Raw genomic sequence first — 13,424 nt, forward strand, 5'->3', positions numbered from 1 at the left:
TGTTTATGAGTGTTTTGCCTGGTGCCTTCAAATGTCAGAAAATCTTCTGGTACTGGAATTAACAGGTGAACACGGGGGTACTGGGAACTGAACTATTCTGTAAAAGCAGCAAATGTTCTTAACTACTGAGTCATCTCTCTAGCCCCTGTAATTGTCTTTTACTACATTATATGGCACTTGGAACTGATACACTTAGCAGTAAAAGAGTTTGTATCATTTTGCAACCCTGAAAAAAACAGGATAAAAAAAAAACCCACACACATACACAAAAAAACCTAGTGGGGAAGACGGTGCATTTAATCACAGCACTTAGAAAATCTTAGTGGAGTTCCAGGCGAGCCTGGTCTACACAAGGCACTCCAGAGATCCTGTAAACTTTAATTTCAGCACTTGGGAGGCAGAGGCAGATGGATCTCTGTGAGGAAGCTACCTGGTCTACACAGGAACACCCTGTCTCCAAAAGCAGAAGGAGAGTACACAAAGAAACCAGGTTTTGGCAATTGTAGCCCAGTCTACAAATGGAGTTCCAAGATAGCCAGGGCTACCAAGAGAAACCCTGTCTTGAAAAAAACAAACAAAATAGACTGTATCTCAAGAGACTAGGTAACCAGTGATGACAGGATAACACCTGTCATCCTCCTCTGGCCTCTGCACTAGTGCATTAACCACACACATACATGAATACCAGCATACAAAAGTTTTTAAGCCATAATTCACCATGAATTATTTTTTCCGCACACATAACTTTCTAACAATCAAGGGTTGGTTTTACATCCTCATAGCTATGAAGCTCTTTGTAAAATACTTTTTCACTCTAATGTGGCAAAGATTCTCTCCATTGTTGTCTTACATTTAACTTAATTTTAAATGAAAGCACATGCCACAAAACTAGCATTTACCTGTATTATTCAGAGACTACAGTTATTGACTAATATAGATTTCTTGAAAGAGTTACAAAAGTATTCGATCAATGTGATCTCCAATTGATTTATTTTATTTTAGGGGCTGATAAGATGACACATCAGGAAAAGCCTCCTGACAATCAATACAATCCCCAGATCCAGGAGGATGAAAAAGAATCTTTTCACCAAGTTGTCCTCTGATCAATACCTTGGCACCCACATCAACAGATACACAAAACACAGCCTCTCTCTAAATAAATAGCACTTGCTGCTCTTTCAGAGGACCTGGATTCAGTGCCCACCACCCAAGACAGAAAGATTCAAAAACCTCCTGTAATTCCAATTCCAGCTGATCCAATGCATTCTTCTGGGCTCTGTGAGCACCTGCATGTACTCAGGCCTACACAAAAATAAAATTACGTGTGTATACACATATATGTATACATACATACATATCACAGTAAACTCTAACATATATTCAATTTGAAATTAAACAAGGTTAAACAAATTTCCAAAATTAAAAAAAAAAACTGACTGCTTTATCATTTTTATACTAGTGAAATGTTTCATAACCCAAAAACTCTACTAATAATCTGTAATTTGAAGAGCAGCAGATTTTACATGCTAAAGGAAAATGAAATTCTACCTGAAAAAATTTACTCCCCCTACAGCTCACACTCCCAAGTGTTCCATGAGACCCTCAAAAATACATCTAGGAGTGAAGGGATGAATATGACCTAAATACATTTATTTTGCCTGTATGTTGGTCTGTGCACCATGTGTTATACACCTGGTGCCTAAACATATCCCCTGGGGCTGGAGTTCAGACAGCTGTGAGATGCTGCGTGGGTACTAGGCATTGAACCTGGGTCCTCTGGAAGAACACCAATGCCTTGTTTGTTTTTTTTTAGACTCATTATTTATACAGTATTCCACCTGCATACGTGCCTGCTGGCCAGAAGAGGGCACCAGATCACATTATAGATGCTTATAAACCACCACTGTTGCTGGGAATTGAACTCATGACCCTTGGAAGAAGAGCCAATATTCTTAACCTGAGCCACCTCTCCAGGTCTAGACACTAATGCTCTCACCCATGCATTTAGCCTTCTCTCCAGGGCTGTAACTCTTTATACAAAATATAAAGTAGGTGTTTGGGCAATTCTAATCCTAAGAGTCATATTTTTAAACATTCTATTATTTAATTTTAAAGGTTTACTTTCATTGTTAATTTTTTAATTTTATGTGCATTGTGCCTGCATGTGTATCTATGTGAAGGTGCTGGAACTCCTCAAGCTGGAGTTACAGATAATGGTGAGCTGGCATGTGGGTGCTGGGAATGGACCTGGGTCCCCTCTAAGAGCAGCCAGTGCTCTTAACCACTAAGCCATCTCTCCAACCCCCTATTTTTATTATTTTAAAATTGTGTACATGTATGTACCTTTGTATGGGTATGTGCACATGAATGCAGTTGCCTAGAGTTCAGAAGTGTCTACCCTGGAACTGGAATTACAGGAAGCCACCAAGTGGGCGCTAAGAATCAAACCCTGGTCCTCTGCAAGAGCAGCAAGTGTTCTAACCACTAACCTACCTCTCTAGGGCACATCATTTAATTTTTAAAAATACTATCTTCCTCTTGGGTTGAACAAAAAAGTCTCTACATCTACTGTCCCAACCCTTCTGAGTAATCCAAAAGTTCAGGAAGGCACTTACCGTCCCGGCAAGGATGTCATGGGGGCAGCAATCCAGAAGGTGACTCTTGCAGACACGGTCATCTGTAAACTTGACCCTCTGTCTGGTTTCATCTCCTGAAATTCATTTGTGGTTTTAAATAAAGTATCATCTCATTACCTACACAACACTATCTGGCATAATACACCTGGATGATTTGCAGACTAGCATTTCTGAATTCTTCCCATCATATACACTAAGAAACTGATCTAAAGATATTTACAATTGGAATGAAATATAGATTTTTTTTATGCTAAATACTTTATGAAGAAGCACACTTAATCACATCTAACTCCATCATTAAGTCAAGGAGTCAGAAGAGTGAGCATCAAAAGGCATCAACCCAAACATACACGTGGGCATTGACAAACCAAGACCCATGTACTCAGAGTGCCATGAATCCACCACATACGATTTACAGCTGGTAATCTCCAACAATCAAAACTATTAATTAACCTAACCTTTTTGTTATAGTCAAATTAATAGGCAGTGTTTTATCAAACACTACAAGATGAGGACCGCTTTCAGGCGCTATCACTGACTGTTAAATATCTCTAGACCTTTTCTTCTTATTCCCCTTTCATCCCCACCCTTAAAAAGGAAAGTTGGCACCTGGGAGTCACTTTTAACAAGACAATACCAAAGAAAGCAAAAAAGAAATCAGGTTAGTCAATACACACTGTGAACTCCAACACATACTGTACCCATCTGCATTCTTCAAGAACTCAGCTGCAGAATTTTATGCCCGCTGTTGAAAAGTTTTAAAGGAAAAGTTTTCTTGCCCACACCTGCAGTAAGGAAGTCAGGGGGAATGATACATAAAAGTAAAGGCAAAGTGGTATGTGACAAATTTTAAGGCTAATCTGTGTATAGGACACAGTGCTGTGTAATAGTCAAGGAGGAATATATTTCAGGATTTGCAAGCATCCAGGATTAATGTAGTGTCTTTTCACTGAAAATGTTTTCTTTCTAAACTACACTTTTAAAGTTACTTGTGGGAAAAAAGCAAACACTTTTTTGTTATAACAGCTTAGAAATTGGTTGTGACTCACGGCTCGATGAACATGAGGCTTTTCTGCAACTCCCTTGCAGATTGATGTAGGCAGGCAAAGATACACTGAACCTTTATAAATAAAATAGAGGGGCCACAATTGTTCAGTTTGTATGAAATAAAAATATGGGAAGCAATTCAAAAGCAACTCAACATACAAAGAAAGCTAAAAGCACTTATTGACCTATGAAATGGTGCAAAGACTCTGCACAGCCCTACGAAATGTGCCAGTGTGAAATTACAACTCCGTTACTTTAGTAAAAGTGAAAACACAAACCACAGCAGGGATCTGGCTTTGCTGGGCTGCAACTGCTTTCTCCTGAGACACCACCGTGATCTCGCACGCCTCCCTACAGAACCGCCTACCTAACGAATGCCAATGACTAAACCGAGGCTAGTCTGTGAGGCTGGGCAATGAAGGGTGGGAAGACTAGGAAAGTACACGGAGGAACCCACGTTAGAAATGCTCATTGACGGCTCCCCTTGTAACCGTCCAGAGCAAGAACGCCCGGGGTTTCGAAACCCGTCCAGCTCCTTCGGGGGTCGCCTTTCCTCCAACGTGTATCAGAGGAACTGTGCCACCTGGCAGCCAGCACCCCGGAGCTCGCGCTGAATCCAGCCCTTCGCCGACGCTCCAGTACGCCCGGCGGCGCCGAGCCGCGGTGCCGACCAAGAGAAATTCGCATGACGGAAAACGGGAAGGGGACAAACCCCACTGTCGGATCGGACTCTCAGGGAGGAGGCCGACCGGACGAACATGACACGGCGGCCGCTGAAGAATCGCAGGCCAAGCAGATCAGACAAAGGCTCAGCGCCTAGGGTCGGCGAGCAGGGGAGGGAAATGGCGCCCCGCGCAGGCGCACACTGTTACGGCCCTCGCCTCAGGCTTCCAGGCGGCCTCGCCTTACTCCCGCCCGCGCCCAGCGCCGGGATGGCTGCTCAAACTCACCGTCCCGAGCCGTGCCCATGAGCTGGTCCAGCAGGGCCCGCATCTGTGCCTGGGCGGACATGGTGGCCAGTGGGGACGGCCGGGAAGGTCCTCACAACTCAACGGCAGCAGCAGCGAACAGCGACGGCGAAAGACAGTCCTGTCGGCCTGAAGCCCGCTCGGCACGTTCCCGCCGCGGGGAATGCTGGGAGGAAGTTCGTAGACGTTGGTGCAGGGCCTGCCGGGTAATGTAGTTTGGGACAACAGGAGTCTCTCCAACCCTAATTTCACCCTGGTCGCTGAAACATCAAATTCTATGTTCTAATGAGACTTTAGTCAGATCAAATTAAATAGTTTATATATTACATAAACATTTCTATGTTATATCTTGTTTCTTTTTTTGTTTATGTAATATGGTCTCACATTGCCCAAGCTGACTTGAACTTACTATGTAGCAAAAGATTCCTGACCTCCCTACATTTCCTTCCGTACCAAATGTTGCAATTACAGAAATGTACAGATGTGCCTGCCTCCATTTCTTTTATTGGAGACAGGGTCTTACATAGTCCCGAATGGCCTTGAACTTGATATCCTGTTGCTACTCAGCCTCCAAAGTGTTGAGATTATCAGCATATGCCATTATACTTGTTCTTTTCTTTCTCTTTCTTTTTCTTTCTTTCTTTCTTTCTTTCTTTCTTTTTTCTTCCTTCCTTTCTTTCTTTTTCTTTCTTTTCTCTTTCTTTCTCTCTCTCTCCCTTCCTTTCTTTCTTCCTTTCTTCCTTTCTTCCTTCCTTTCTTTCTTTCTTTCGTTTTTTTCCCCCCAGACAGAGTTTCTCCGTGTAGCCTTGGCTGTCCTGGACTCACTTTGTAGACCAGGCTGGCCTTGATCCACTTGCCTATGCCTTCCAAGTACTGGAATTACAGGCATGAGCCACCACGCCCGGCTCTTATTCTATTTCTTAATTTACTACCTATAAAACTATATTGCTTATTTCAGTGAAAGTTGAAAGAGACGTGTTTTTTTTTTTTTTAATTAGATGTAAACTTTTTTTGGATGTTTATCCGTGCTGCAAAGAATCAATCACTATTGAGAGTAATGTAGTGTTTAGTAAGTTATAAAACAAAATAATATGCGTACACACACATATACGAAACTGAGTAGGGTGATTCAAGTCTGTAATCTGGGGAAATAGGGGCTAAGGGATTTCTTTTGGGATAGAGATGAAAAGACTATCCTATGATGGTAGATTTTGCACTTTTTGTTTTATTTTGTTTTGAGACAGAGTTTTCTGTGTCACCTTGGCTCTCCTGAACTAGCTCTGTAGACCAGGCTGGCCTCAAACTCAAGTGCTCCACTTGCCTCTGCCTCCCTGAGTGCTGGGATTACAGTCACGCACCACAGAGCCCAACTGATGGTAGCATTTGTGACAATGCTGTTTACTCTATTTAAACTGTAAATTTTTCCTGCAGGAGACTAGGCTTTTTTAAGGATCTAGTCCATATGTTTACGACAGCATTCTCCTCTCTCTCTTTAAATGCTTAAGTGGTCTCTTTGTTGGTTGGAGTTTCCACTTCACATAGTCTCAATAATAGTGCAATATTTGTATTATAATATAACACCTATGCTAAAGATTCTACAAGACCGATTAACTGATTATGACTGTATGAAGGGGAAAAAAGGGTGTGGCTCAGAGAGCCTGCCTAGTGTGCCCTGGGTTTCCATACCCAGCATAGCATAAAACCATAGAAGTATTCACATGTTATCACAGCAAATTGGAACTAGGGGCAGGAAGATCAAAGGTTCAAGTTCATCCTGAACTATATAGTGAGTTGAAGGCCAGCCTGGACTATATGAGTCCCTGTCTAAAAAGAAAAAACATGAAGGAAGGAAGAAGGGGGGGGGAGCTTCCTGCATATGGAGTGTTAAAATGTTGCCAAATATCTAGAGCCAAATTATCATGAACTTTCTTTAGTCCTTTAAGTACCATTCATTGCCTACTTCTAAATTTGACCTATAGGTGGGTCTCTGGGAGTAAGAGGCTAGTCTGGCTCACAAAGGGAGTTACAGACTAGCCAGGACCACAGACCAACCAGGGCTACAAAGTGAAGCCTGTATATGGCTTTTTTGTTATTTTAATAACTTCATGAGCCAGGCAGTGGTGGCATATGCCTTTAATCCCAGCACTCAGCAGGCAGAGGCAGGCAGATCTCTGTGATTGCAAGGCCAGCCTGGTTCACAGAGTGAGTTCCAGGACAGCTAAGGTTATGTAGAGAGACCCTGTCTCAAAAGGAAAAAAATCAGTAAAAATTAAAACTTCATGAAACCTTTCCTAGATTATGACTGAAAGAAAATGGTCCCCATAGGCTCATAGGGAATGGCACTATTAGGAGGTATGGCCTTGTTGGAGGTTCCTCCAACAAGGGGGTGGGCTTTGAGGTCTCAGGTGCTCAAGCCAGGCCAGTGTCTCACTCGCTCTTCCTGCTGCCTGCAGAGCCAGATGCAGAAGTCTCACGGCACTGCCTGTCTACATGCCGCCATGGTTCCCACCATGATAATAGCCAACATCTGAACTGTACCCCAGCCCCAATTAACTGTTTTCCTTTATAAGAGCTGCAGTGGTCATCGTGTCTCTTCACAGCAATAAAACCCTAAGTAAAACAGGGGACAACCTGATTCTGTCTTCCTATGCCATGATCACTCACACATTTGACTCAAGAATAAACAATCTTTTATCTCCTTTCAGGCAAGAGCTGTGTATTTGCCCTGGTAAGTTGTTGGTCAGTTTATTTATTTATTTATTTGGTTTTTCAAGACAGGGCTTCTCTGTGTAGCCTTAGCTGCCCTGGACTTGCTTTGTAGACCAGGCTGGCCTCGTACTCACAGATATCTGCCTGCCTCTGCCTCCCAGAGTGCTGGGATTACAGGCCTGCACCACCACGCCCAGCTGTTGGTCAGTTTAAAAAGCAAACAAAGGGTTGAAGAGAAAGTTTTGTGGTCAAAAGGACATACTGCTCTTCTAGAGGACCAGGGTGTGGTTCCCAATACCCATGTCCAGCAGCTCACCCTAAAATCTGACACTCTCATCTGGCCTCAGAGACACCTGCAGTATGTTTACCCTCCCTTGAAATACACAAAATTTTTTCATTATTTATTTATTTTTAGTTTTTAGTTTTGTTTGTTTTCGAAACAGGGTTTCTTTGTGCAGCCTTGGCTATCTAGGACTTGCTTTGTAGACCAGGCTGTCCTAGAACTCACAGAGATTGTTCTGCCCAGTTCACAAACCCCAAAAGACCAGGAATAAGTAGACTCCGCTGTAAATACATGAGGTTCTTTTTATTGTAAATAAATACAATAAATTCTCGCTTTCCGCAGCTTGGGCCCACACACTCCCATTGCAGAAGCGGTGGGAGCCGAGTGTGCCATGGCCAGGTTAGTTGGGTGATTTAAAGATTCTGGTCCATCCCAGCATGCTCAAGGCAGGGGCCATTCCTGCCTGGCAAGCATCTATTGGTCAAAATGCTACATTTTTAATCGATTGGCTATAGGAAGGTTCCCAGGCCATTAATGATCTGGTGTCCCTCCCTAGGGGGATGGTCCAATTTCCTAGCAACTGTATCTCTAGTGGGTGGGGAAAGAATGAGTAAGGCAGTCCTTCCCCTCAGGGCATTACTGGACTTCTCCACCCATCTACTTCAGGTCTTAATAATAGCTGTTAATTTATCTTTTGGTCTCTCACAACAAGCTCTTTAGCAGCTGTTTTTGCTAAAATGTATTTACTCCTCACTTGGGGCCACAAGGTAAATCAAAGTAGGATAAGAACCTACTACTTCTGCCTTCATTTTGTGTCTGTCTGTCTCCTTTAACTGAAGACAAATATTGATCATTATCCTAAACCTTTCTACTTGAACAAATCCCAGGAGAAGTTTAATTTGGCTGGACAGCTCTCCCCCATCGAAGAAAGTATCCATAGTGATGAGGCTGCACCATCAGCAATAAACAGATTGACAGTTTAAAGTGTATTGAGGTTTGGAGATATAGCTCAGTGAGAAGAGTGCTTGCCTAATACTGAGCCATGGGTTTAGAGTCTAGTACCCTGCCCTCCCCAAATCACTAAGTGTGGTGTCACAGGCCTGTAATCTCAGCAGATGAAAGATGAAGGCAGGAAACACAGGAGCTCAAGGCTAGCCATATCTATCTATAGATAGTGCAAGTCTAACCCAGCCTTAAAAAAACAGACAAACAAGAAATCTAGGGTTGTACCTGAATTGGTAGAGTGCTTATCTGGCTACCATGCACAAACTCCTGCGTTTGATTAACAGTTCTGCACAGAGCTAGTGTAATGGCACATGCCTGTAATCCCAGGACTCAGGAGGAATAGTTTAGAAAGTAAGGATTTCAAGTTCAAGGCCATCCTGAGCTATATCAGACCCTGTTTCAAAAAAATAGAGGTCTGGTGAGATTACTCAATGGGAAAAAGTCCTTGCCAAGCAATTGTGCAAGCCTGTAACCTAAGTTCGATCCAAGGAACCCAAATAAAGGTGAAAGAAGAAAAGAGGACCAACCCTACATGTGCTCATGCCTAGCCGGAAGTGCTGGGAACGCTACGCAGGGTAGAAAGAAGAAACCTTAGCGAGATTCTCTTGCAGGCCAGGCGGCCAACGTCTCCCTTCATGGTTTCCTGGGGTCAGTATTGTAACATGAAGCCTAAGCTTTCACAGCATTATCATGCCAAAATGCTAAGCCCCTGCACAAGTCGGCATTCTGCTGGAAAGGAGCAACAACAGACCCAGCGACCGCGTTGCTAAGCAACTGACTCAGGGAGCAGGCCTGGCTCTCTCTGGTATGCCACTTCCGCCGACAGGAAGTGACGCACAGCTCAGGCGGTGCGGTGGACTAAGGAGGGATCCCAGCCTCTCTCTCGGGCGGGGATTGGGGCGGGGCGTGCTGCAGGCAAGACTAGGGCGGGTCCTGTGGGGGCGTGGCACGCTGCCCTGCAGGCCGGGGCGGGCCGGGGCGAGCCGGGGAGGGGCGCTGCTGTCCGGCTGAGGGTGCGCTCCTCCGCCACTCTTCTCCCGCGCACCTTTGGGAATGTGGATCCCGGACTCCAGAGACCGCAGTTGAGCCAGCCTCGGCAGTCCTAGACCGCTTGCAGTGGAGTAGGATCTTGCGGACGTAGCCGAGACCCGATCAGGAGCCGACTAGGTAACTCTCACGCCTGACCTCGCCGGGCCAAAGCCGGTTGCTTTCGATCGCCTGGAAGGGTCCGGCCTCCGGAAAGCGACGCACAGCTAGCTTCGGCCCTGCCTGAGCTCCCAGAGTAGCAGGGTCGTTCATAGGGCCTGGCACCCTCAGTCGTACCGAACTGGGCAAAACAAATCTGTGCTCGGCCGTGTCTGTTTCCTGGAGGGCGCAGTGCTGACCCGGAGCGACAGGGGTTGACCTACCGGAGGGACCCTGGGCCCAGGTGGACAACTAATCTCGTGCAGTTCCTGTCGCGCTCACCAGAGGCTCTTTTGGGCCCCGCGTGTGAAGAAAATCAGTTCATGTTCTTCAGGTTCAGGGCCAAGGCTGTGGAGTGCCTAAGGTCAAGAGTGGTGATGGGATGCCTTAGTCCTGTACTCTCAGAGCTCTAATCTCTGCTGTTCTTTCAATGCGGCAACGCCTCCTCCTGCTGCCTTGAAATGGAAACTATCTTCCTGCCTTAGCCTCTCAAGTGCTGGATTTGCAGGTGGTCACCAATCCGCTGAGCTATCTGTTGTTTCTTCTGTGCTGGCATTTTTCTTACTCCTCCTTCTTTGCCTCCTCCTCCTGTTGCTTAACTGTTGCTTTGTAACAAATAAACACGAAGTTTAATGGGTCAAAACACTTTTTATGGTAGGTGTAGTAGTGCGTACCTGTATTCCCAGAAGTTGAGGCTGAGACCTAAGAACTCTTGAGTTTGAGAGCACGAAATGAAACCACCTTTATGATTGATACACTTTCTGTGGGTTGGGAATGTAGGCTACCTAGTTGATGGCACGGTGCCTCTTACCTGGTGGAAGGTTGTAAATCCAAGATAGCTGACTCAGAAGACCGGGGGCAGGAATCCTCAGTGCCTCTTGAATCTTTCTCGCTTTCTGTTGGTAGCCGTCTTCCCTACCAAGGAGTTCTGTGTAAGGGAAGAGGGGAGATGGAAACCGCTATACTTTTTGGGACCCAGTTTTGGAAGTCTGACACCCTCTCCACATTATTTTTTGTATTACTGCAAAGGGAGTAGGCACAGCAGAGTATGTGACATTCGTGTGTGTGCCGGCAAGTGGGAGGGCACCTGTACATATGCCAGAGAAGACAAGCTGTAGTTTAGGGCCTCTCCCTCCACCATTTGGGTTCCAGGGAACCCTCTTGTCACCAGTTCTCCAGTGCTGGACTTGTTCGTGTCACCATTCCAGAGCCCTACTAACTGAGCTATCACCCCAGCTCCCCAACTCTTTTTTTTTGGGAATGGAGTTTTTTTGTTTTTTTGTTTTTTTTTTAAGACAAGTTTTGCTTTGTATCCCTGGTTGGCCTGGAACTCATGATGTAGATCAGGCTAGCCTCAAACTTGTGGTGAGCCTCTTTGCTCTTTTAAGTATTGGGGTTTCAGAAATGTGCTACCAAGACCAGCTTGTGAATTTTTTAAGAATTATTTTATGTGTATGACTGCTTTGCCTGTATGTATGTATGTATGTGCACTATGGGCATGTTTGGTGCCTGTTGAGGTCAGAAGAGGGTGTTGGATCCCTAGAAGTGGCCTTACAGATGGTTGTGAACCACCGTGTGGATGCTGGGGATTGAACCTGGGTCCTCTGTAAGAGCAGCAAGTACTCTTGACCTCTGAATCAACTCTCTAGCCCCTTGTGATTATGTTTTAAAAGCTTGCTCCTGACCACACATGTGGGGGGAAAAGGAGTGTCAGCTTCCTCTAATTGCAGCTGAAGTTCTGCACCCAGCATTCACATGAGCTTTAATTTCTGTGAGAAGGACTAGTCAGCAGGTCTGGCATGGAGCTTTGCCCAGCCCCAGGATGGTGTTAAAGCACTTGGAAAGGCAAACTTCCCTGTTGAAAATGGAAGAGGTCTTACAGACAAAAGCATGGCCATAGTAATGTAAAGAAGGCACAGGGGTTGTTACATCCAATTGACATCTTGTGTTTATAGTTGACATTTAAAGTCTTCTGATCCTGGACATATTTTTTTAATGAATTCGCATGTTGGTAAATAGCTCATGTGTGTTAATGAACACACATGTTAGAAAAGTTAGTAAATAACTCTCCCAAGAGAGGCTGATGATCATATCAAGGACATTTATTCAGACATGTGTGTGCTCAAATCTATGCGTTTTTTGCCAGCGACCACTCTGCTTTTCTTGGGTGGTGCGGAGGGAAGCAATGATAAGTGTGTGCTCTTGAATTTCTGGAAATCCCTGGGGAGAGGACCCAGAGCAGTGTGAGAGGCATCCTAAGCCACACGAGGTAAAGCGTCATAGGCAGTGTTCCAGTAGAGTCTGGGTCCATTTGGGTTTTGCAGATAACATGAGGAGCAAGTAGAGGAAGGGACAAGTGCAGAGCAGTAGTATGATGGGGACAAATAGTGGATATGACACCTGGAGAAGATGACACTGGACAGACAGACAGACAGGAACCAGGGATGGGAAGCCCTGGAGGTAAGCAAGGTGTTGACTTTGTTCTGAAGTGGCGATGAGTCATCCTAGGATTGTAAGAGGAGTAACATGACCAGGAGATATTTTTGGAACATTTGAGAAAGCTCCAGAAATCACAGGGAGAGCTTTTAAAATATAACCTAAGTGGTCACCATGAGAGGGAGGGCTTAGGGCTGTTGAGATGGCTCAGCAGGTGAAGGTCCCATCCCCTAAGCCCGATGATCTGACTTTGGTCCCTAGGTCCCAGAGGGTATGAGGAAAGAACCATCTCCTGCAAATTCTTCTCTGGCTTCTGCACATGCTCTGCTATAGCACCCATGTGCCCAATGTACAAGTACACACTCAATAAGTAAAATGAAGTAAAAAGTTTAAAGAAGAGGGGCTAGGTTGACAAGACAGATGAGTTAGAATCCACAGGGCTTCTTAAGTATTCCAGAAACCACCATGTAGCTCACTCAAGATTGATCTTGAAATCCACACACATATTGCAGGTCTCATTTGTAAACTCCTTCATGGAACTTAGGTTGCCATGCTGTAACACACACACACACACACACACACACACACACACAGGTGCATGCACTACTAGCAAAATACTGACTCCTAGCTAAATAACCAGAAAGTAGATGCAGACAGTTAAGGTGACTTATCTCTTTTTTTTTTTAACTTTTTTTAAAATTATACTTTATTCACTTTGTATCCCCCCCATGAGCCCCTCTCTCCTCCCCTCCCGATCCCAACCTCCTACCCCCTCTTCATGCATGCCCCTCCCCAAGTCCACTGATAGGGGAGGTCCTCTTCTCCTTCTTTCTGATCTTAGTCTATCAGATCACATCAGGAGTGGCTGCATTGTCATCTTCTGTGGCCTGGTAAGGCTGCTCCCCCCCTTAGGGGGAGGTGATCAAAGAGCAGGCCAATCAGATTATGTCACAGGCAGTCCCTCTTCCCATTACTATGTAACCCACATGGACACTAAACTGTCATGTGCTACATCTGTGCAGGTGTTCTAGGTTATCTCCATGCCTGGTACTTGGTTGGAGTATGAGTCTCTGGTAAGAACCCTTCAAATTTTCTGGTTCTGTTGCTCTCCTTGTGGGTTTCCTGTCCTCTCCAGCTCTTACTATTTCCCACTTC

The 13,424-nt window shown here is 45.0% G+C and overlaps 2 protein-coding genes across 6 annotated transcripts in view; one reads left to right on the plus strand and one right to left on the minus strand.

Annotated features, from left to right (window-relative positions):
* Luc7l (LUC7 like) overlaps window positions 1–4,822 on the minus strand; it is a 29,789-nt gene extending 24,967 nt beyond the window's left edge. For 2 of the 3 annotated variants that reach the window (XM_060363908.1, XM_060363909.1), the window contains exons 1-2: window positions 4,634–4,822; window positions 2,616–2,710 (exon numbers count right to left, since the gene is read on the minus strand). In XM_060363908.1, the coding sequence (XP_060219891.1) occupies window positions 2,616–2,710; window positions 4,634–4,694 (156 nt within the window). In that variant the 5' untranslated portion in view covers window positions 4,695–4,822. Of the gene's footprint in view, window positions 1–2,615; window positions 2,711–3,685; window positions 3,757–4,633 lie in introns of all 3 variants that reach the window. The other variant, XM_060363911.1, reaches the window with a different exon arrangement.
* A 4,760-nt stretch (window positions 4,823–9,582) lies between these two features.
* The window catches only part of Fam234a (family with sequence similarity 234 member A), a 36,688-nt gene continuing 32,846 nt past the window's right edge, over window positions 9,583–13,424 (plus strand). For 2 of the 3 annotated variants that reach the window (XM_060363912.1, XM_060363913.1), the window contains exon 1: window positions 9,583–9,815. The gene's annotated coding sequence lies outside the window, so the exon portion shown is untranslated. The remainder of the gene's footprint in view (window positions 9,816–13,424) is intronic. The other variant, XM_060363914.1, reaches the window with a different exon arrangement.

Source organism: Meriones unguiculatus, chromosome 11 (assembly GCF_030254825.1).
Source record: "Meriones unguiculatus strain TT.TT164.6M chromosome 11, Bangor_MerUng_6.1, whole genome shotgun sequence".
In the NCBI taxonomy this organism is placed as follows: Eukaryota; Metazoa; Chordata; class Mammalia; order Rodentia; family Muridae; genus Meriones; species Meriones unguiculatus.